Consider the following 21,027-nt stretch of genomic DNA (forward strand, 5'->3'; position numbering starts at 1 on the left):
TGCTTTTTTCTCCTTTCTTCCCCATTTCTCAGTGACGCGCTCGATTTCTCCCTTTTCTCTCGCCTTTCCCTTCTTCCCTCTCTCTCTCTCTCTATATATATATCTCTCTTTCCCGCCCATGGACGAGCGCGAACCCCAGCGTCGAAACCTGCTCCACGCTGTCAAGCTGGCCGTGCAGGGCGTGCTGGGCGACGCGCTCAACCACCCGGAGACGCTCTCGACCTACCGACCCGACGCCATCCAGCTCAACCTGCGTACGTCGATGCCTACTATCGCCCCAACCAAGAGCTGAGTACCTTGTCGCTCGCACATGGGCATTTGGGGTCCGTGAAAATCGAGTGCTCCGGGCATCGACCACTTTGGCGACTCTGGGGTGGCTCCATTGGCCGTCCGTGGTGGAACGACTCGTGATTGATGCTTTGAGAGAATCGGACTGGACTACTTACAACAGTCTAGACGCGAGGGTGGTTTTGGTTTTTGGAAGCGGGGGGGTTGCGGGAACAGACCAAGCTGGGCTAACTCAATGTGACCGACCAAGCAAGCAGACGAGGGTTGACGCTGCCTCAGTTAACTCCCGCTCGTCTTCCCCCATCTCTGAGAGTCCGTCTTGCCCCATGCTCAGAATGGAGAGCAGAGTGTGCGCCATTCGATCGAAAATGAGCGGGACTGTTTGCGTTTTGAATGGTCCGCCAATCAGCTTTCCCCCGCCTCGCATCACCTCACATCGCACACATGTATCGCATATCACGCATCACATCACTGATGGCGTCAATGTTGCTGCGACGAGTTTGGTTCAATGCCAGTTCACTTACCCTTGCGTTGGATTTTTTTTTTTTAGTCTGCTCCGACCTCGAGAAAATCTTATACTATGGTCTTCGCGTAAGCGTTGGAACTTTGCAATGGTTGCTTTTTTTTTTTTGGGATTCAAGTTGATTGTCTGTGGATCTAACGGCCGTGCTGCGTTTAGGACTCTGCGGGCATGTGGCAAGGCAATCGCACGTTCTGGATGTTTATTGAAGGTCTTGAATGGTTGAACAAGGCTCAGTCGGTTTCGCTATCCAAGTTAGTGCACGATGTTGTTGTTGTTGTTGTTGTTCGATGGCTGTTACTGCATTTGAGGAGAAGATGCAAGTGCTCACGTTATGATCAACGCAGCATTCGCCTGTACGGAGACGACAGCATCACACGCCAACGCGCCTGGCTGCGGCAGGCTGTCATTTACAAGAAGTTTGTGGAGCATATTGTCATTCTAACGGGCCATCGCACACACCGTACGACATGAGATTCAACCACTGTCGCTTGCGTCATGAAAGGTTTCGACGTTTTCTCACTTTAGTTGTTTTCTCTCTCTCTCTCTCTCTCTCTCTCTCTCTCTCTCTCTCTCTCTCTCTCTCTCTCTCTCTCTCTCTCTCTCTCTCTCTCTCTCTCTCTCTCTCTCTCTCTGGTTCCTTTCGTCCTCCCCAAAAACGTTGCAGTCAAACAATACTACCATCAGTGGGCTATTCTATGCAGCGATGAATGCGTTCAGGTTCTTGCTTCGATGATGCTTCCTCTGGACCGCATCAATCTCGTCGAGGTCGACCGCAAACCCAACGCGCAGCCGGCCCCTCCAGCTGTTGCTGGTCGCCCGCCAAACACTCCGCAGCCTTCAGAACACGACGTGGCCGTTCGTGCTGTGATTGCGCAGGACCTGGCCAACTCTGCACCGGTTAGCGCAGCAGTCTCGGCGCCCACGGCGGAAAAGAAGAAAAAGTCCAAGGTGAAAAAGAACGTTGCCGTGGTGGAAGGCTTTGCAGGCCAGGGAGAAACCAGCACCACGTCGTCAACGACCAATGGCATTCTGACGGCGCTTAAATCAAAGCAACCTGCCGCCGAGGATTCCGACAAACCCGCTCAGCGACGATCTAGCACGAGCATTGCCATCAGCCATGCAAGCGCAGGATCGGGTGCAAGTCTCTCCACTTTGGAAGGCGTGGCTCAGAGCGCGCCAGCCGTTACTAACGATCAAACAAACAGTGCCAAGCGTCTCAGTGCCGGCACGTCTGACGATTTGCTTCAATCTGTGCTCGATCAACATGCCAGCGCCACTCGCCCCAGCACCAGCACCAGTAGCAGTAGCAGCCAGCCGAGCTCGTTTATCCCGCAGGCGCAATCCACCTCGCCTAGTTTGCAAACGTCGCACACGACACCTGTCACTGCGGCAGCAATAACTCCAGCGACGCACTCTGCGCCAGCCCAACACCAGACATCCTCCAATGCGTCGTCCGCAACAGCCTCTCCAGTTTTAACAACAAAAACCCCAGAAAGGTTACTGGAGGAGGAGGCTCCGTATGGGTCGTTCTTTAGCACACAGGGCTTTGCTGCGTCGCAGCCGCAAGTGACGACTGGTCCAGCCGTAATTGCCTCGTCGCTGGCGGCGACACAATCCCCCAGGTCACCGCTCCGACCTCAGCACAGCCGTGCCGCCAGCTCATCCTCGGCACTCGATTTCATCCCGGGAGCACCAGCGGCCAAATCTGCGGCCACGATTGACTCGTCATCGCCGCGGGATCCAACTCGCTTTTTCAAAGGCCACTCCTTTGCAAACAGCGTCTTGTCGACAGATCAGGCGGGAATCATTGCCACGGGAGAGTTTGCACGGCAAGGCGACGGTTTGCGGGGCGAGCCGGGACGCGACGACTTGCTCGACAGCCAAGAGGAAACTGCCCGCTCGCGCGGCAGCTCCAAGTCATCCACCAAATCTGCAGATGGCCGGGACGATATTGCCAAGTTGAAACGCTTGACGCACAGGCGTGTCAAGAGCGGCGCCGACGATTCCGCGTTGAGCCGATCAACGTCATTAACTGGCGAGGCGCTTGCTGCTGCTGGTCCCGAATCTGTAGCTGCTTCCCATCCGAGTGCCTCTGCGAAAGGCAAAGGGCCATTACAAGCAACCTCAGCAGACCAAACCCTTTCCAAGTCTGCCAGCGCCTCCTCGCTGTCAGCCGCCGCGACCGCCCCCGCCGACGATGATGACGACGCACTGTACGGAATGCACGCGTCTCTGGAGGACGAAGAGCATCAACGCGACCAAGTGCATTCGTCCTATCCGCATCCTGCGGTTGCGGCTGCGGCTGCCCAGGCTGTTTCCACGAAAGGAACCCCGACTCTTCCAGACACCCCTACCCTCATTCGCGACCAATTCCAGCTGAACCAGGAGCGTCAGTTGGCCGCCTCTGCACCATCAGCAACCAACTCATCTTTATCGCACGCGCAGCCCCAACACCAGCAGCACCTTCAGCAACAATTTCAGCAACAACTCGAAGCGCAGCAGTACCCGCCACAATTACAGTCGCAGCAGGCAAACTTCTTCCCGTCGCCAAAGGCCGTTTCGCGAAGTGACTCGTCGCAATTGGGATGGCGGGCCTCGTACAATGGCGTCGGAGGCAACCCGCTGACGTCGCCCAACATTATCGACATTATCTCTGATTCGCAGTACGCCACATCCTCCGAACTGGAAAAGGAAAACGCCCACTTTACCGTCAGCGAAGCGCTGATTGCTGCTGTCGAGGAATCTAGGCAGGTGGCGCAAGTCATCTCGGCCAGTGCCAACGATCTTTCCATGACGGGCTACCAAACGCCCGGCTTCGGCGACGTCAATGGCGATGGTGGCGCGATCGGCGACCCGCAAGCCCATTTCAACAGAAACGGTATGCCTGAAGCGCATCCGCCAACCTCCAGCCATTTAGTGGACGATGTGGTCGTGGTACGCGAGATGGACGACGATACAACGCTTCTGCACGACTCCCGGGCGCTAGAGAATGCAATTCTCGTCAACCGTACCGCCGACGCCGGCGAGTTTTCCGACGATAGCGACGAAGAAATTATGCAGTTGAAGCGACAGCTGTTGGCAAAAAAGCGCCAAAAGGAGCTGCGAAAGCGCAAGGGCTCTGCGAGCGACGTTTCTCGCACGGAAGATCCCTTAGCTGCGTCCGGCATTTCAACCGCGTCCTCGGATATGAACGCTGCGTCGCTTCGGCTGAGCCTGCAAGACGATCAGCTGGCAAGCTTTGCAAACCGAAGCAAGCAGTCTGCTGCCTCCGCCATGCGCAGACCCGACTCTCAGAGAGCACAATCTGTCAGTCTCCATCACTTGCCGTCCGATTCGGAGGACGATCTATTCGATGACGAGGAGGTCGATGAAACAGCGAGTCGTCTGAACGCTGCCAAAGAGGCCCGTCGCCAACGGCAGCTCAATGCCGCCCAAGTGAGTGCGACTGCTACCAGTGCTGCTGCTGTCGCTGCAGCTGCTGTTGGATCGAACAGCTTGGAGCGCGGCGAAGGCAGCATTTCGCCATCTCCTTCGGCCTCGTCTGGCTTGTCCGCGGGGCGGCAGATGAGCTTGCCTCGAAGCCGGGCTCAGTCGGGTGGGGCCTTGACTCCTCCTCCAGCCGATGACGTTTACTCGCAGGATCGGTATGCCCGCCATACGCCTTGGTCGACAGCCTCGGGTCGTTTCTCAATCCAGCCGCAGCAGCAGCAGCAGTTGCTGCAACAGCAGTCCACCCATCAACCTCAGCCCCTCGACTACAACCCCGTTGCTGCCACCGCTGTAGCCGCAGCAGCGGCTGCCGCTGCCGTCGCAGCTCTGACGTCAGTTCCCGGGGAAAACGACGAGGAGGTGCGAAGCACTGCAGCATTTGTTGCAAAGCAATTCTTGCAGTCCCTCCCAACAGCTCCATCGCCTGCTCAGTCCATGTCTCCGCACATGGACATGTCCATGTCCAGTGAATCTCTGGACGTGCTACCGGGCTCGCGAGCACTCTCCCCTCAACCTGGAGGCCGCCGCACACCAAATTCTTCGCTGCCATACACCATCGCTCACCACCTCCAGCACGCGATGCGCTTCCTTGTCAAGGACGCCGACACACCCCAGACCATGCTTCCATTGCCGCTCAATCTTGCGCGTCGAAACAGCCTGATTCGTGCCAACCGAGACTTGAGCATCCCTCCCATGAGTGGCGAAGTGCCTCCTCCTGGCGTGTACAATGACAATGTTCCAGTCGCCTCTCCGCCGCTTGCAAGTGCGTCGGGTATGGAAGCCGACGCCAAGGCAGGCCAGCAGCGTGCCACTCGTGTCCGCGGCACCGATGACTGGGCTCCTCCGCGGTCGCAAGTCATTTTCAATGTGCAGACGAAACCGAGCAAAACCAAAGTCGGTGTGGCTGCTCAAAACTATCGCTGCACGGGCTGTGGTCTGCGTTTTGAAGAAAGTAAGATTGGTGAACGGGCTTGATGTTTTGAGGTTTTTTTTATTTTTTTGTTTTTTTATTTTTTTTTTTTTTTTTTTTTTTTTGTGAGGAGACCCTCGGGTTGGCGTTGACTTTGTTCTGCTCTTTGTTTCACCTCTCAGACTATGTCAAAAAGTTTCGATTCTGCGAGTATATCGGCAAGTTCTTTTGCGCAAGCTGTCACTCGAACTCGGTTGAGATTATTCCCGCCCTTGTGCTGCACAAATGGGACTTTAAACCGCGGAAGGTGTCAAATTTCGCCAAGGAGTTGCTGCATCGGATATTTTCCGAGCCTGTATACAACATTGGTGCGATTAATGCGAACTTGTACAGCAAGGTCAAAGCCCTCGCAGCGTTACGGGTACGTGAGGTGGCGTTTGTTTTGGCGGGTTTGTTTTTATTGTTGTTTGGGGGTTTTGTTTTCCTTGTTTTTCTTCTGTCGTGTCAACTACCGCGCATGTATGTGCTCACCTGTATCGGTACCATGCTCAGACGACTCGCACTCAACTCACCCTCATGAAGGACTACTTGCGCACATGCCGAACTGGTGCAAAGTAAGGCGATTCGAATGCGATGGAGTTGCTGGTTTGTGCTCTGTCCCCAAACCTTCATTCACTTGTATTGTTCTGTTTATTAGACTTTTGGAATCGATTGCCGACCGCGAGTACCTTGTGAACGAAAGCGAGCTCTACTCGATGCGGGACCTGCTTGAGATTTACCCAGAGGACAAGATCAGCGAGCCGCTGCGTGCGTTGGCTCGGAACGGAATGGCTCATGTGATGAAATGCGAGGTATGTAGTGTCTGTCTCGGCAAAGCGTTCGTTGCGCTTGTCCCTTGATCGCACCTTGCACTCACCGTTCCACTTTTTTGTTTTTCGAAATTGCGCCAGCTCTGCCAAGCCAAGGGTTTTATTTGCGAGTTTTGCAACAACTCCAAGGACATTTTGTATCCGTTCCAGCTCGGAAAATCGGTTCAATGCGAAGGTGAGCGTCAGAGATTTAGGGGAGCTGCTTTGTGTATGCTTTTTGCTGTTATGCTGACTTGTTTGATTGCACTTTCGCCACCGTCTCTCCAGGCTGCAAGTCTTTCTTCCATGCAGAGTGCTATGTCAAGGACAGGTGTCCCAAGTGCATGCGTATTCGTGCGCGTGAATCCAAGCGTGCGCTGACTGCGGCGCCATAAACTCTCATTTTCTCACTCTCAATCTCGATTCCCCAATCAACCCTTTTGTATTTTTTTTTTTATTCTTTAATAAATCCAACCTTTCGACGCATTGACAATGAAAGCTCGCCTTCCACTCTTTTTTTTTTTTTTTTTTTTTTTCTTTTTTTTCTATTGCAGAATGGCTGACATTGTGAGTGTCTGTGCTTTTGCGTTTCGCGTGTGCTCCTCGTCTCTCACTCTCCGTCTGTTCTCGATCTGTCTCTCTTGCTATCTGTCTCTGGCTCTGGCTCTGGCTCTGGGCGTTGTCCTGCTGTGTTCGCCTTCCCGTCATCACTGGGCAACCGAAACGCAGCAGCACGAGGCGGACGTGGACTTTGAGGACGAGTCCACAGCGGCAGCACCATCCGCAGTCCCGATGAGCCTGAGCACAACGCACCCGCTCAGCCAGCCATACACACTGTGGTTTACACGACGCGCCAATCTCAAGGTCGACAAGTACGCGGACATTGTCAAGCCAGTCGCCGACATTCGCACGGTCAGTCCCGTCGTTCTGCCTCCATCGTCACTGTCAGACCCCTCCGCTTCGGAGTCGTCTCAAAGCTCAGAAGGGTTAGATGCGTGTGTCTTGCTCAAGTCACAACGTTGAAAACCCGGGGATTTTGCCATTGTGACTGACTTTTGGCTCGTCGTTGTGTCTTACAACGGTAGCTCGAGGACTTTTGGGTTGTCTACTCGTTCTTGACGAGGGTGGGCGCACCGCAAAGTACCAATCTGTGTGACTTGCATTTGTTCAGGGAAGGTATCATGCCGTTCTGGGAGGTAAGAGACTTGCTGAACAATCAGTCGCTTGTCGATGATTGGAAACCCTTTTTTTTTGTTTGTTCGATCTGAGATTCGCGGGCTGATTTCCTGGTCAACAACACTGGTACAGGATGACGCAAACCGAAAAGGTGGGAAATGGATTTGTCGGCTGAAGAAAGGACTTGCCCCGCGCTTGTGGGAGGATTTGGTAGGTGCAACGTCCAGTTGTTGGCTCGATATATCGCTGTTGGCTGTGGGAAAGGTTCTGTCGCTCGTCTGGACGGAGGAATTTGTGGTATCTGATGTGCTGTTTGCTTCTTTTTTTTTGGGGGGGGGGGAAACTGTAGCTGTTGGCAGTGCTTGGAAACCATTTCCCGAGTGGAGACGAAATTTGCGGCTACGTTGTGTCCATCCGCCTCAACGAAGACAGTCTTGCTGTCTGGAACCGAAATGCAGACAAGCCGGAAGCCAGCTATCCCATTCGGTAACCGTCAGCGAACGGAGAGCGAGAACATTGTTAGTTTGTGTTGCTTTGGTTTCTCATATAATCTGTTCCACACACTCACACAGTGATGCGCTGAGACGCGTTCTCGCTCTACCTTCGACAACAATCCTCGAGTATAAAAACCATGACCAAAGCTTGCGGGATCACACCAAGATTCGAGGACCAGATAACAAGCAATAGCCGACCTGTCTCTTGAATGAATGTTTGCATAGAATGTGGGATTTCGATGAAACTCTCTGCTAGTTTATGTATATTTTTTAAACATTCAAACTCTACATATGTGTGGGTGCGTCGGAGGACGTCGGAAAATGAAAAAAATCGATAAAACATTCAAAAAAACGAAACGAATCAAAATTTCACGTGCTACACATCGCTCTGGCCCGCCGGTGCGAGATGCTCATGACGCTGGAGCATGGTCCCGGGGCTAAGTTCAAGGTTTTGCACATCTCCTTGCGAATCCGCGTCGCGCGCGGGTGGCTGCGGGACTTTGTGAGCGAACGTTTTGGCAATCCATGGGCAGGCGAGCGAGTCGAGCACACTCGCAATTGAAAAGTGGGTTTGGCCACGCACAATTTCCACCGTTCGTAGGGTGCTTGGAATGGAAATGAGCATGCTGACGCAACGATCGATTTCAAGGAGTTCCTCGTGCTCGCCCAGAAAAACGGCGTAAGGGACATCGATGGCGCTGAAGAGAGATCTTGATTCGAATGACATGGATCCGACGACAGAGTTTGCAGTCAGAAACTTGGGAGGCGGGGCTCCGCCAGGAACCCCTGGATTCCAGTCCGCCATGAAATCCTTGGTCTGTGTCGAACCGAAGGTCTGAAAGACTGACCCACGGAAAAAGTCGTGCAAGTGAATCGCTGGTCGGTGGCCCAGTCGACCTTTCGTCCCTCGCGCAAATGCGAGCTGAAGGACTTTGGTGAAGGAGTTTGGACTGAAGAAGGTCCCGCGCAGCTCCGTTCGCTCAAACTCGGGAAGATGCGGCGAGCCAAAGACAAACCCGTCGACGCGTTCAGCCTGGCTCCATGCCGCGTACTTTAATGCAAGCGAACTGCCGGTGCCATGTCCCACAAGAACAACGGAACAAGTCGGATTGTTCCACTTGGCGACCTGCACAACTGCCCGCAAATCTTCCAGGTGCGATTGAGGAGTCCGAGCATCACCTCGCGGGCCGCCTGAAAGCCCGTGGCCTCGATAGTCGTAAATATACGATCGTAGGCCATACACGTTCCGGCATCCGTAAGGAATAAACGAGCGATAGAAGCTGCAGACAGCGAGACCAACGACAATAACGACGACGACGTCCAGCTTCACATTTTCAGGGCTTGGTAAATACGACCGGAAGGCTATGGGCACTCCGTCTGGCGACATGACAAACTTGACGGGCTCAAGCTCTTGTGCAATAGCCAAGTTCTCGTCCACAAAGTGCTCGATGGCTGAGGCAACGGCAATCTTGACGTCCAGTCGATGTTGCGCAGTGCTTTTGCTTCTTGCTTGGCCTCGACTGACCGGCGCGGTTGCAGATGAACCCAAGCTGACAGACACGGATGAGCTCTTGTTGGAGTTGTACCGATCGACACCGGACTCGGAACTGTGCCCGTTGAGATCGAGCCTGCTGGCCACAGGACTGAGCTGCTCTTGCGAGCTGAAGGAGCCGGAAGGCGAAACAACACCGCGGGACTGATCTGGTGTTGTGTCTCCCGTGGGCGGTGTGCGTGTTGTATCGGTCTGCATCGAACCTGGCTGTTGACTCTTTAGCATGGCCTGCTCGTTCATGCTGTTGCTGTTGCTGTTGGAGCTTGTGCCTCCATTCCCGGCGTGACCGAGCCGCGTCAACAGCGCTGTGCCCCGTCGGACCAGTTCAGCCTTTGTTGCAAGCTTGTATGAGCGAACACCGAGGTCTCGATCTCGATCGCGCTCGCTGCCGGAGGCTATGACTTGCGATGCCATCAATCGATGCACCAACCGCTGCCGCGCTTCAACAATCCCCTCGAAAATGTCGCGCTGAAACCGGTCACGATCGCGTAGCTGATGAACGAGGGCTTTTCGCCACTGTGGAACCTCGAGCGGCAGTGCAACACTGTTGCCCGTTAACGCGTTCTCGTCCAAGGCGTCGAATGAAGCCGGGTTGCTGCTCAACGGGTGGCCAGCGTCGGATTCGAGCTGGGAGTTGTGAATGGTGTTGTTGAATGGAATGGTGGATGTGCTAGCCCCAGTCGAAAGTTCGGATATCGTTACTAAACCTGCCCCGCCTGTTGCTGCTTGGGGCGAAAGAGCGGTCGCGTCCAAGGCTTCGTTCGGAGCAATCATTGAAGCGCGACTGGACGGCACACTCAGTTCACCCAGAGGTCCATACACGAGCTCGGACTTTGGTCGCAAGCCGCCTTGACTAAATGCAAAGCAGAGCATAGACGCTGGCCGCAATATTTGAGACGCTCGAGCAACAGCGGCGGCGGAGGCGCCAGGGAGCGGACACGCAACCAGGGAGGACACAACATTGGAACTGTGCTTTTGCAAAGCAAACGCAACAGTCAGTTTGCATAGCACACTTGGGACGTGCGTGTCCATGTCCACGCGCAAAAAGTAAAACTTTTGAGTGAGCCGAAGCAGCGACGTTCTTGCAAAGTGCTTTTCGAGCTTTGACGCTACACAGAGCCGGCCTGAATCCGTCACGACGGGGGTGCTTGTTTCTTCCGCCAGGGCGTCCATGTCCACAAAGTCCCAGTCCTTGTCGAGTGCATCAAGCTGCTGCTGCGGGGCGGCGTCCGTCTTTGTGGACGACTCGGCCAGAAGCGTCCCTTCGCTCGACTGGCGTGACAGCTGGGCGTTGTTCGCCTGAGACGATGGATTGGAGTCGTTCGTGAGGACTTTTGGCGACGGTGCAGCAGTGGGCAGCTGGGTTGAGTGATTGAGAAATGGCGCTTGCAGCTGAACCTCGATCGCGGTGGGCTTGGCTTGTGGTGTCATCGGACCGCAGTGAATGACCATAGGTTTGTCAATGTCGCCGATTGTTGTCTGTTCCATTCCAGCATCCAAACAGCGAGAATGAGAGTGTGAGAGGGCAAAGTCCGAATCCAAATATCGAGCCAAGAATTAGTGGGGTCGTACCGTGTGCGAGTTCTGGACGAGAGCAATGGCCTTCTTTTGCTTTGAGGCGCGAACGAGGTACAAGCATGGGAGACGGACGTGCACTGCAACGTCAAAGCGAATGGCCAACGCACCGCCTTCCTGCAAAAGCACAAGAATTGGGAGTAGCAGTGAGTGTGCATGAAAAAAAAAAAGTGCTGCGCATCCGTCGAGCTCGATCTCTTCAAAGAGTGTGAGCACTCATTGCATGCAAGTTCGTCATTGGTCAAACAGCAGCCGAACGAAAGTGGGAGGGGGGGGAGAATGGTCGGCGAAACAAGGGGGAAAACCGACCTCGATGGCTACAATGGAGCCTGGCTGGAACGACGGCGCGTCCGAGGCAGCATGGTCGGGCGCACTATTGTTGGCGGATGAGATCCTGAAGTGAAGCCCCTCTGACTCTGCTGCGGGGTCTCTGCTGGCAAAGCTGCTGCCAGTGGTGGAGCCTGCCGACGCTGAAGCACGATGAATGACTTCGCTGCCGTTCTCAATGTTGCGCACGCGCACTGCGAGCAGCTGGAAGCGACGTTGATCGTAGCTGGCGCTCTGTTTTTGTTGTTGTGCACATGCATTGAAGATGATCAAAGTGCAAAGTGCAAAGTGCAGAGTGGGGATGTGAGTGAAAAGTGAAAATAGTGACGCGTTCGCGGTTTTTTTTTTTTTTTTTTTGTGGATTTTACTCGGAATATTGGTCGCAAATCGCAGCTGACGCTCATTGCATTTGTTCAAAGGACTGCCGCTGTCCTAGAATTAGCGCGAGGTGACTTGATTTTGTATGAATGATGGATGATGTTTCGTACGTCGGCAGCTGTATTCAAAAAAGTTAAAAGATCAGCGGTTGTAAATCTTTCGTTGCTGTAAAATTCAGAGTTGATCGCACGAGTGCTGCCGGCCTGACGCATGGGCTCAATGGTACACTGTTTGCAACAACTAGTACAATACAGTGCTACTTTCGCAGCACTGAGCTGAGCTTGACGCGACTTTGCTCATCCAATCCCATTGAGAAGGGTGACAATACCAATTTTGTCTCGCTCAGCCATGAGGTTTCTCAGCTTCCAGTGATGAGATTCCCCTCCCATCATTATTCCTGTTTCGATATTTCCTTTTGGTCTCTCCTTTTGAATCCGAGCTCATCCTCCATTTGTTGCTTGATGCCGGTTGCTTGATGCCGGGTGCACCATTGCCGTCGTCTGCGGCATCCGAGGACGTACGTTTTTATTCCGCCTCTTCCTCTCTCTTTCTCTCGACTTCGACTTCTCCCCCAGTTTGCCCTCATGCCTTGTCTCTCCATCTCTCTCGCTCTATCTCGCTCTATCTCCTTCTCATGGGCTTTCTGACTGCTTTGGTCATCGTCGCCACTGATTCCCTTTTTTCTTTTCTTTTTTTTTCTTTTTTTTCCTTTCACTGTTCTCCATTGCGCTTTGTCGCCCCACTATTTTCCACTGTTTCCCCCTCACTGCGCAGGCATTGTCGCTGTGACCCTCTTTCTCTCTCTCTCTCTCTCTCTCTCTCTCTCTCTCTCTCTCTCTCTCTCTCTCTCCAACCTCCTTTCCCTTTTCTCCTCTTGCTCTGCCAAAGTAGTCATGCGCGTCGGCACATTCGGCTTTGTCACATGCCCATCCCCGCGAGCAATAATTTTTATTTGATTTTTTTATTTATTTTTTTTTTGGTTGAACGTCAAGCGCATCGTTTACTTCCCCCTCTCTCTCTCGCTACTAATGCTCGTTGCTCCTTGAGACCTGCCTGGCTTGCTGCTTTTGCTGTGGTGTCGTGGTGTAGTGTCGTGTGAGAATCCGAGCTCATGCTCTCTCGCTCCATTCGTTTTGTCCTTTTCGCGCCCCATTCTCGCTCCCACTCCCACTCACTCTGCTCCACCACCACTGTCGTCGTGTTCTCAACCGCCTTGGCTTGATATCTCACTTTTGAGGGGCGGGGAATGGAACCTTTGCTTTTGATGTTGACTCGGGTTGTTGTTGTTGTAGGAAGAGCGGTTACTGCTCGTTGGCGGGGCCAAGCGCCTCCACACGTTCCGCAAGGTCGCCTTTGCCATGGGCGCTGCGCCAAACTCACTGACGCATACAATCGTCGGCTTCTTCCTGTCACCCTTCCTGCTGGAAGTTGCTTTGGTAAGCGTCGCTCGTCGTACTTTATGACCAGCACAGACTAACTCGAAAACCGTTGTTTGTTGTTGTATTGCATTCTTCACTCACTTCCAATATCATCATCATCATCACCATGCCTCCCCCCCTTCTCTCCCTCGTTTGACTCTTGACTTGGACAGGTCCCGCCGGCGGACGTGGGCAACATTGTCCTGATTGGCCGCTTCTTTGATGCTTTTACGGATCCGATGATGGGCTACCTGGCCCAGCGCTTTTTGACGCGATGGGGCCGATTCCGTCCGTGGATGTTCTTCTCGGCTATTCCGTGTGTAGCAACGTACTTTGGCCTGTGGGTGGTTCCGGACTGGGGCCGCTGGGAGCAGTTTGCCTACTACTTGATTGTCTACTGTCTCTTCCAACTCGCCTTCACCTGCTACTTTGTACCGTACACGTCGCTGACAATGGAAGTCAGTCCGCTAGCAAGCGATCGCGACTCTGCAACCGCCTTCCGCATGACGGCTGAGATTCTGTCCGTTATATCGGCAGTCGTCATCCAGGGCCAGATTGTCCAGTCGTCCACGTTTGCCGACAACCCCAAGTTTGCGTACATTTTGTCGGGTATCGTCATTTCGTGCCTTTCCGCCGTGATGGCCTACATTTGCATCTTCTCCGTCAAAGAGTACACGACCGAAGAGCGTCTTGCTGCTCGCAAGCGTCGCGAAGACGAAGAGCGCGAAGGACTGGGCTACAAGGTGCACTCGCGCACCTCTGCCAAGGCTACCGGCAACTCGGACCGTCGCGGTCTGCTGTCTGCTGAACAGCAGGCTGGAGCAGACGATGACGATGAGTCGGCCGGCCTCTCTGGCAAGCACGCATCCTACGGCACCGGCTCCTCCTCCTCCTCTTCCTCTCAGGCGGGTGCTGACGCCAACGTTGGTGGCAGCTACGCCAACGGTGGTGGTGCTGCCGTCGATGGCGGCGCCGCCGCCAACTCTGATCGCAATCACCAGCAGCAGGTCGCCGTCGCGGCGGACGCCCCCGAGCACATTTCGCTTTGGGAAGGTGTCAAGCTTTCGTTCAAGTCGCGCTCCTACCTCATCCTCATGTTCATGTACATGAGTGTGTGGCTCGCTGTGCAGATGGTGCAGGGCAATCTCGTCCTCTACATCAAGTACGCAATCAAAATGCAAAGCCAGTTCGACATGATCATTGTGAGCAGTCTTCTGGCCACCTTCTGCATGATTCCCGTGTGGACGGCGGTCATCAAGCGCATCGGCAAGCGCAGGACGTACCTGATTGGCCAAAGCATCCATGTTCCCGTGCTGCTGCTCTTTTACTTTATGGACGAGACCGTTTGGCACATGTACTGCACTGTCATTTTGATTGCCATCGGCACGTCGGTGGCCTATCTGCTGCCTTGGTCGATGCTTCCCGACACCATCGACGAAGCCCAGGTGCTAACAGGCGTGCGCCGCGAGTCGGTCTTTTACGCCTTCTTTGTCTTCTTCCAAAAGTTCACGTCTGGCATTGCCCTTTCCTTGTCCAGCTACGCCCTCGAGCTGGTGGGCTACGTGTCAAAGGCAGACGACCAGCCCGACAAGGTCAAGGAAACGCTCCGCCTCCTTGTGAGCGTTGTGCCCGCATGCCTCTGCGCCCTCGGTCTCTTCTGCTGCTGGCTCTACCCCATCTCGTCGGAGCGTGCCGCCGCCAACCGCGCCATGATCAACCAGATGGAGAAGGACAAGAAGGCATTCCAGGACAAGGCTTCCGTCCAGGGCCAGTCCTCGCCGCTGGAGCCCGCGTCCCCATCGATGCGTCAGCAAGACTCTGTCACCTCCAACGTGGTGTACTCGGACGAGTCGACCGCATAAAACCCAGCGTTCTCTGTCTTGATTTTTAAAAATCTTTGTTTTCTTGTTTGACCTGCCCAAAGTCTCGATAGGAGTGCGTTCACGTTCGTTTCTGCCGCTCTTCCGCCAACCACTCTGCATTCTGTGTTTTTGTTTTTTCCCTCCCTTGCTTTTCTCGCACAAGACAGTGTTTTTGTTTTGTGTCGTGTTTTGCATGCTTTGTCATTTTGTATTTTTTTTTCCGTGTGATGTTGAAATCCTTGCAACAGTACAAACAAAAACTTGAACATTGCTTTCGTTAGTGTTTTGCTATCCGAATTTGTTTGCTTTAAAAAGGTCAACAGAGCCCAAATCAATCTCCAGCATTTCAACATCACTCATTTCTCTTTTTTTTACAAAAGACACGCAAACATGGCTTCTACTGACAACAAGTACGTGTCGCTTCCCCTTCGCTTCGTGCCCCAGCCTTGAGCAGAGTGCTTTGGTCGTGTTTCGTTTGACGTGCCGCCGAGAAGGGAGGGGAGGTCGGGCGTTGGCTGCTGGGGCCGTGCGGCGCATCGATGGCTTTTTTTTTCTTTTCTTTTTCTTGCTTTTTGGGGACCTGTCTGTTGGCACGCTCGCTTCACCGTCAGCTCCAGCGATACACGCTGCAAACTACATGATTGCCGCACTTACACAAGTCCAAGTGGAACACAGTCCCACGAAACGAAAACGACCAACAACAAGAACAATGAAAGCGAAAAAAAAAAAAAAAAAAAAAAAAGTTGACGAGAAAACGCACATGGTGTTGAAGTGATGTTGCAATCGCTGCTGACGCTCGCTGCTGGACTCGCTCCCACCGCCATTCGTTCCGTGGCGCACCCGTCCTCCTTTGTTGCGTCTTTTTTTTTCTTTCCCCCTCGGTCCTCTCTGTCTTGCGACCGGCGTTTTCGCGTCAATGCTCTCAATCGTCGTGTCTTTTTTTTTTTTTTTTTTTTTTTTTTTTTTCGTAATGCCTTTTTCCATTGGCTTTTCACCACATGTTGCCCTTTTAAAAAAAAAAACAAAATAATAAATAATACAAAGGCTCACTTTTGACTGTCCTTTTGCGCTTTGCTCGTTTGCGTTTCCAGGGACTGGCAGGCGACTGACGCTGCCACCAAGGGCGACACCAAGCGCTCTGCCGACAACGGCCCCGCCGGCATGCAGCCCGACGGCGAGATCGAGGTACGTCTTGTGTTTTTTTTTTTTTGTTTTTTTTTTTTTTGTTTTTTCCCCTTTGCTGTGCATTTTTGGCTTTTTTGGCTGGGCGCGTCGTCCTGCTGCCTCGGGGTTTGGCAAAATGGGGCCCATGGGGGTGGTGCTTGTGAGAGTGTGGCGTTATCGCCTCTTGTCCCGTCCCTGTTGGCTTGTGCTTTGAGCATTGAACTTTTTTTTGCTTTTTTTTTTTTTTTTTTTTTTTTTGGTGCTGAGCTTGCATTGCGTCCCACATGCTTTTTTTTTTTTTTTTCATTCATTGCCTTTCCTCTGATGGCCTGCTTTCCTCTTCTTCTTCTTCGTCTCACTGCCCTCCATCGTCCTTCACACCATCAACAGTCCAACTGGGACCAGGTCGTCGACAACTTTGACGCCATGAACCTCCGCGAGGACCTGCTCCGCGGCATCTACGCCTACGGTTTCGAGAAGCCGTCTGCCATCCAGCAGCGCGCCATTCTCCCCGCCATCAAGGGCCACGACGTTATTGCCCAGGCCCAGTCTGGTACCGGCAAGACCGCCACCTTCTCCATCTCGGTCCTGCAGTCGATCGACACGTCCATCCCCCACTGCCAGGCCCTCATCCTCGCCCCGACCCGTGAGCTCGCCCAGCAGATCCAGAAGGTCGTCATCGCCCTCGGCGACTACATGAACGCCAACTGCCACGCCTGCATCGGTGGCACCAACGTCCAGGAGGACATGAAGAAGCTCCAGAACGGCGCGCACATTGTTGTCGGCACCCCCGGCCGTGTCCAGGACATGATCAACCGCCGTGCCCTCCGCACCGACAGGATCAAGATGTTCGTCCTCGACGAGGCTGACGAGATGCTCTCGCGCGGCTTCAAGGACCAGATTTACGACGTCTTCCGCCTGATGCCCCCGACCATCCAGGTCGTCCTGCTCTCGGCCACCATGCCCGCTGACGTCCTCGAGGTCACCACCCACTTTATGCGCAACCCCATCCGCATTCTCGTCAAGCGCGAGGAGCTCACCCTCGATGGTATCCGCCAATTCTACATTGCCGTCGACAAGGAGGAGTGGAAGCTCGACACTCTCTGCGACTTGTACGAGACCCTCAACGTCACCCAGGCCGTCATTTTCACCAACACCCGTCGCAAGGTCGACTGGCTCACCGAGAAGATGCACGCCAAGGACTTTACCGTCTCTGCCCTCCACGGTGACATGGACCAGAAGGAGCGTGACGTTATTATGCGCGAGTTCCGCTCGGGCTCGTCCCGTGTCCTCATCACCACCGATTTGCTCGCCCGTGGTATCGACGTCCAGCAAGTCTCCCTCGTCATCAACTACGATCTCCCCACCAACCGCGAGAACTACATTCACCGCATTGGTCGTGGTGGTCGCTTTGGCCGCAAGGGCGTTGCTATCAACTTTTTGACTGCCGATGATACCCGCACCCTGCGCGAGATTGAGCAGTTCTACAACACTCAGATCGAGGAGATGCCCATGAACGTTGCTGATTTGATCTAAGCGAGCGAGAAGTTTCACACCAAGAAAAGGGGGTGGGGGAAAAAAATGTGGGATTTATCTCCCTTTTTTTTTCCTTCTTCTTCTTTTTTTCGGTTTCATCTTCTTCTTGTTTGGTTTTGAATCCTCTCTTCGTTCTCCTCGTGCCCTCACTGTTGTTCTTTTTTTCTTTTCTTTTTTCTCTCTCGCTCTCTCCTTCTTTTATTCTTCCCCGGTTTATTGTCTGTGTTCCTGGTTTGATTCTGTCTTGTATCGCTGACGGATCTGCAGCCCCGCACCATTCCACCCTGCCCCGCCACAGCAAACCCTTCCTCCCGTTAAGTCAATCACGCGCGCGCCTCTCAACAAAGCAACGAAATTCAGCGAGCAACCATTTTCGTGGGACTTGACCCAAGAAGTGGGGTGCCGCGCTCCTCCCTCTCACATTGATTCATAGTCACGACCATTGTGTGTGTTTTGTGTTTGTTTTTCCTACATCCCGGTTTTCCTTCATTTTGTAATCCTTGGCACGAAAAATTTTGAAAGTAAAAAACATTGAAAAATCACTCGTTTCGTTCCATCGTCCAAAACAAAAGTGTGTAGCTATTTCAATGACTCGTCGCTCACACACACTCACACACTCGCACGTATGCCTATTCAAAGACAATATCGTCCTCGTCGTCGGCAGGGGTTTCCAGTCGATGCTTCTTGTTGACATGAGCGGCTGCGGGCTGGTGGTCGGACGCTGAGCCATCATCCATCAGGACAATATCATCATCGTCCACCACTGCTGGTGCATCGCTGTCGTCCTCGGCCTTTCGTTTCCGATCCGCTGATGGGGTGGGCGCAGGAGCAGCGGGTGCTTGTGCAGCTGGCGGAGGGACTGAGCCCTGGCCTTCGACAACAAACTGTGCGTCCGCTTCGAATGCCTCTCTGTGCCAAAAGAAATAAAAAAAAGGTTGGAATGAGATTCCAATGAAGCGCAGAAATGCAGCACGCATGTAAACATACCGATGAAGGACGCGAATGGTCAGTTCGTAGCTCTGGTGGAAGTCCTCCACAAACACGCTCGTGTCGTGCACAATCCCCAGGGACGATAGCGCCTTGGGGTTGTTAATGTCAGTCTCGCCAGGTTCGCTGGACAACAGGATTCTGAAGGGGTCGGGGGCCACCCCAACGTCAGCAAAAACGCACCTTTGTCCGACTTTTTGTTTCTCGGAACACACGACCAAAAACAAATCCTGAAAACACGTACCTATTACCCTCCATCATGTCGGGAGCAATCATGCCCAGTCGCCCTTTGAGGACGACCTCATCAAATTGGCCTACAACCAAGACAAACCAAATGCGCACTTTCAATGAGATTGCCTCCAACCTCGGGTGTCAGCCAGCCGCACCACTGCCGCTTCATACCAAGGGTCATAGTGTTGGTATTGACATGGACGGTGACTCGGGGCTTTGCGGCACAGACATGGCAATTCGGATTGGGCTTGGAAAGTTCAGTTGGGAGAAGCACTTTCATCCGCGAGTTGGGTTTGCGAGCCAAGAAAGTCTGTTGGCAGCGATTATTTCAGTGTGAGTACAAGATTTCCGTGAACACAGTGTCGATCCTCTCTCTCTCTCTCTCTCTCTCTCTCTCTCTCTCTCTCTCTCTCTCTCTCTCTCTCTCTCTCTCTCTCTCTCTCTCTCTCTCTCTCTCTCTCTCTCTTCGACATCCGAAGTTTGAACAACACCTACCATCCGGCAAATCGAGAACTGGTCACGCAGAATCTTCATCGCCTCGAGCACAATCAAACCAGCAACAATGGCATTCGTCGTGGCAATAGCAGGAATAATGTTGCCCGCCATGGACTTGGCATCAAAGCGGCACATGTTGGGAATGGAAAACACGGACATGCGCAAATTGGCGGCCGCCGTGACAAAGTCCATGGCCAGATCGTCGTCCTTGTCCCAGGAGAGAATGGCAGCCTCCGACGAACCGGATGCGGCAGCCTTGGCCTGTTCTTCAGAGAGGCGCTGGGCGAGCCGGCTCAAGGACGAGCGGAACACGTCCGTGCATTCCTTCAAGCCCCACACACGCTGATCCTTGAGCCGAGTGCTGGAGGCGGGGCCGTCGTCGTTTGTGCCGTCCGTGCTTTGCTCGAGCAAGGTATCCAGCGGGACTGGTGGTCGGCGCTCGCGCCACAACTTGTCCATGCGCAACAGCGTCTTGACGTCGTTGACAAAGAGCTTTTGGACGGTTTCATCAGCGTGATACTGGTGCTCAATAGCCCAAGCGCGCAGGCTCTGGACGTTGTTGTTGGTGGCGCTGTCAGCCGAGGAAAGCTCAGCATTGGCGTCTCGCCCATCCACGTCCTGTCGTCCAGCATCAGCATTGTCGCCCGCTGCTTCTGGATCTGCCGTGTTGGGCGAAATGTTGTTCTCGTCGTCGGCCAGGCCAAACAGCTGGTTGAACAGGAACTTTCCCCACACGATGCAGTGGATTGGGAGCGAAGGAGTGTTGCGAATGGTGCACACCGGGTGCTGCTTTGGCGGCGGCTTGGGAGTGCACTCGAAGCACTCTGTCGCTCCTTTCTGTGATGTTAATGCAGTCAGTGGCGCAGGGTGAGACGGAGGGTTGGGGGTTTCTCCTTTGAGCACAGCTTGCGACACCAAAAAAAGTTCGCCAAGGCTTTACCTTGATCACAGTGACCTGACCAAGATAGCCAGCAGTGCCACTCTCGACCAGTGGCACATCTGCAGCCAGACACATGCGGTTGACATGGTTGCGAGCAGACACGTTATCCAAGGCGTTCAGAACGAGATCAAACTGGCCAAACCACTCTTGGCTAAACTCCTTGTTCTGCTCAAAAATAAATCAAAACAAACGCATCAACAGCCATGAGTGGTTTTGTTGGTTGTTGCTGAACAGCATTGCCAATACTGCATTGTCACCCCCATACCTTGATGTTGGCGTGGTGGAAGACAATGTTGGCCTGTGGATTGAATCGCCGTGCGCTGTCCGCCGCGACCTGCGCCTTGGGCAAGCCGACGTGCTGCCGCTGGAAGAGGAACTGTCTGTTGAGGTTGCTCACTTCGATCGTGTCGAGATCCACAACGACGACATTGACAAAGCCAGACAGGACGAGGTTCTTGAGCAGCTCGCAGCCAATGCCGCCTGCGCCCACCATCAAGACCTACACACACACCCATACACGCAGCAAACATCAGCCAAACAGTATCAATCAGCAACAAAGGCTGCTGCTAGCGTGTTGTTGAACGCAAGGTGCACTCCTGAGGACGACTCCAACCTTGGCTGCCTTGATGCGCGCGTAGACGTCGTCGCCGACAATCCGACTGACTGCCGCTGATCGATCAGCACCATGATTGCTGCTGCTGGTGGTGGCCATTGAATGATGATACTCCTTGACTTTTGAGACTGAGCTTTGAACACAACTCAACTTTTGTCAAATGCAAGCTCAGATCATACTGTAGTGAATTTGGATTGGATTCAAAGTGAATTGGATTGGAT

The 21,027-nt window shown here is 53.6% G+C and overlaps 6 protein-coding genes across 6 annotated transcripts; 4 read left to right on the plus strand and 2 right to left on the minus strand.

Moving 5' to 3' along the window:
• Positions 1–2: 2 nt before the first annotated feature.
• On the plus strand, positions 3–6,544 carry CAOG_01070 (hypothetical protein). The gene is made up of 10 exons (XM_004365884.2): positions 3–254; positions 839–879; positions 968–1,062; positions 1,156–1,271; positions 1,476–5,252; positions 5,393–5,631; positions 5,763–5,824; positions 5,908–6,061; positions 6,161–6,254; positions 6,347–6,544. The coding sequence occupies exons 1-10, from the start codon at positions 119–121 to the stop codon at positions 6,451–6,453; spliced, it is 4,821 nt and encodes a 1,606-aa protein (XP_004365941.1). The 5' UTR covers positions 3–118; the 3' UTR covers positions 6,454–6,544.
• A 69-nt stretch (positions 6,545–6,613) lies between these two features.
• Positions 6,614–8,069, plus strand: CAOG_01071 (hypothetical protein; the record flags this gene model as incomplete). The annotated part of the gene is made up of 5 exons (XM_004365885.2): positions 6,614–6,970; positions 7,144–7,254; positions 7,367–7,444; positions 7,584–7,720; positions 7,807–8,069. The coding sequence occupies 5 exons, from the start codon at positions 6,614–6,616 to the stop codon at positions 7,919–7,921; spliced, it is 798 nt and encodes a 265-aa protein (XP_004365942.1). The 3' UTR covers positions 7,922–8,069.
• On the minus strand, positions 7,977–11,631 carry CAOG_01072 (hypothetical protein). The gene is made up of 4 exons (XM_004365886.2): positions 11,551–11,631; positions 11,165–11,416; positions 10,853–10,972; positions 7,977–10,759 (listed from the first exon to the last, which is right to left on the minus strand). The coding sequence occupies exons 1-4, from the start codon at positions 11,584–11,586 to the stop codon at positions 8,105–8,107; spliced, it is 3,063 nt and encodes a 1,020-aa protein (XP_004365943.1). The 5' UTR covers positions 11,587–11,631; the 3' UTR covers positions 7,977–8,104.
• Positions 11,632–12,035: 404 nt separating this feature from the next.
• CAOG_01073 (hypothetical protein) lies at positions 12,036–15,107 on the plus strand (the record flags this gene model as incomplete). The annotated part of the gene is made up of 3 exons (XM_004365887.2): positions 12,036–12,077; positions 12,853–12,996; positions 13,152–15,107. The coding sequence occupies 3 exons, from the start codon at positions 12,036–12,038 to the stop codon at positions 14,838–14,840; spliced, it is 1,875 nt and encodes a 624-aa protein (XP_004365944.2). The 3' UTR covers positions 14,841–15,107.
• Positions 15,108–15,193: 86 nt separating this feature from the next.
• On the plus strand, positions 15,194–18,082 carry CAOG_01074 (eukaryotic translation initiation factor 4A). The gene is made up of 3 exons (XM_004365888.2): positions 15,194–15,250; positions 15,932–16,025; positions 16,395–18,082. Exons 1-3 carry the CDS (start codon positions 15,231–15,233, stop codon positions 17,538–17,540), a joined length of 1,260 nt encoding a protein of 419 aa, XP_004365945.1. The 5' UTR covers positions 15,194–15,230; the 3' UTR covers positions 17,541–18,082.
• On the minus strand, positions 18,081–20,967 carry CAOG_01075 (SUMO-activating enzyme subunit 2). The gene is made up of 8 exons (XM_004365889.2): positions 20,807–20,967; positions 20,459–20,692; positions 20,194–20,358; positions 19,254–20,090; positions 18,930–19,068; positions 18,772–18,841; positions 18,528–18,668; positions 18,081–18,449 (listed from the first exon to the last, which is right to left on the minus strand). Exons 1-8 carry the CDS (start codon positions 20,903–20,905, stop codon positions 18,170–18,172), a joined length of 1,965 nt encoding a protein of 654 aa, XP_004365946.1. The 5' UTR covers positions 20,906–20,967; the 3' UTR covers positions 18,081–18,169.
• Between the last annotated feature and the right edge of the window lie 60 nt (positions 20,968–21,027).

The sequence above is a fragment of the Capsaspora owczarzaki genome (genome assembly GCF_000151315.2).
Source record: "Capsaspora owczarzaki ATCC 30864 unplaced genomic scaffold supercont2.1, whole genome shotgun sequence".
Taxonomy (NCBI): Eukaryota; class Filasterea; order Ministeriida; family Capsasporidae; genus Capsaspora; species Capsaspora owczarzaki.

Excerpts from the sequence above, each read along its gene's own strand:
- CAOG_01070 (XM_004365884.2), top strand. The coding sequence starts at position 119 with ATGGACGAGCGCGAACCCCAGCGTCGAAACCTGCTCCACGCTGTCAAG. Across the intron at positions 1,272-1,475 it reads AACGGGCCATCGCACACACC|TCAAACAATACTACCATCAG; the intron begins GTACGACATGAG and ends AAAACGTTGCAG. Across the intron at positions 5,253-5,392 it reads TGGTCTGCGTTTTGAAGAAA|ACTATGTCAAAAAGTTTCGA; the intron begins GTAAGATTGGTG and ends TTCACCTCTCAG.
- CAOG_01072 (XM_004365886.2), bottom strand. The coding sequence starts at position 11,586 with ATGAGCGTCAGCTGCGATTTGCGACCAATATTCCGA. Across the intron at positions 11,417-11,550 it reads ATTTGCGACCAATATTCCGA|AGCGCCAGCTACGATCAACG; the intron begins GTAAAATCCACA and ends CAACAAAAACAG. Across the intron at positions 10,760-10,852 it reads TCGTCCAGAACTCGCACACG|ACAACAATCGGCGACATTGA; the intron begins GTACGACCCCAC and ends GGAATGGAACAG.
- CAOG_01074 (XM_004365888.2), top strand. The coding sequence starts at position 15,231 with ATGGCTTCTACTGACAACAA. Across the intron at positions 15,251-15,931 it reads ATGGCTTCTACTGACAACAA|GGACTGGCAGGCGACTGACG; the intron begins GTACGTGTCGCT and ends TTGCGTTTCCAG. Across the intron at positions 16,026-16,394 it reads AGCCCGACGGCGAGATCGAG|TCCAACTGGGACCAGGTCGT; the intron begins GTACGTCTTGTG and ends CACCATCAACAG.
- CAOG_01075 (XM_004365889.2), bottom strand. The coding sequence starts at position 20,905 with ATGGCCACCACCAGCAGCAGCAATCATGGTGCTGATCGATCAGCGGCA. Across the intron at positions 18,669-18,771 it reads GACATGATGGAGGGTAATAG|AATCCTGTTGTCCAGCGAAC; the intron begins GTACGTGTTTTC and ends CGACCCCTTCAG. Across the intron at positions 18,450-18,527 it reads ACCATTCGCGTCCTTCATCG|AGAGGCATTCGAAGCGGACG; the intron begins GTATGTTTACAT and ends CTTTTGGCACAG.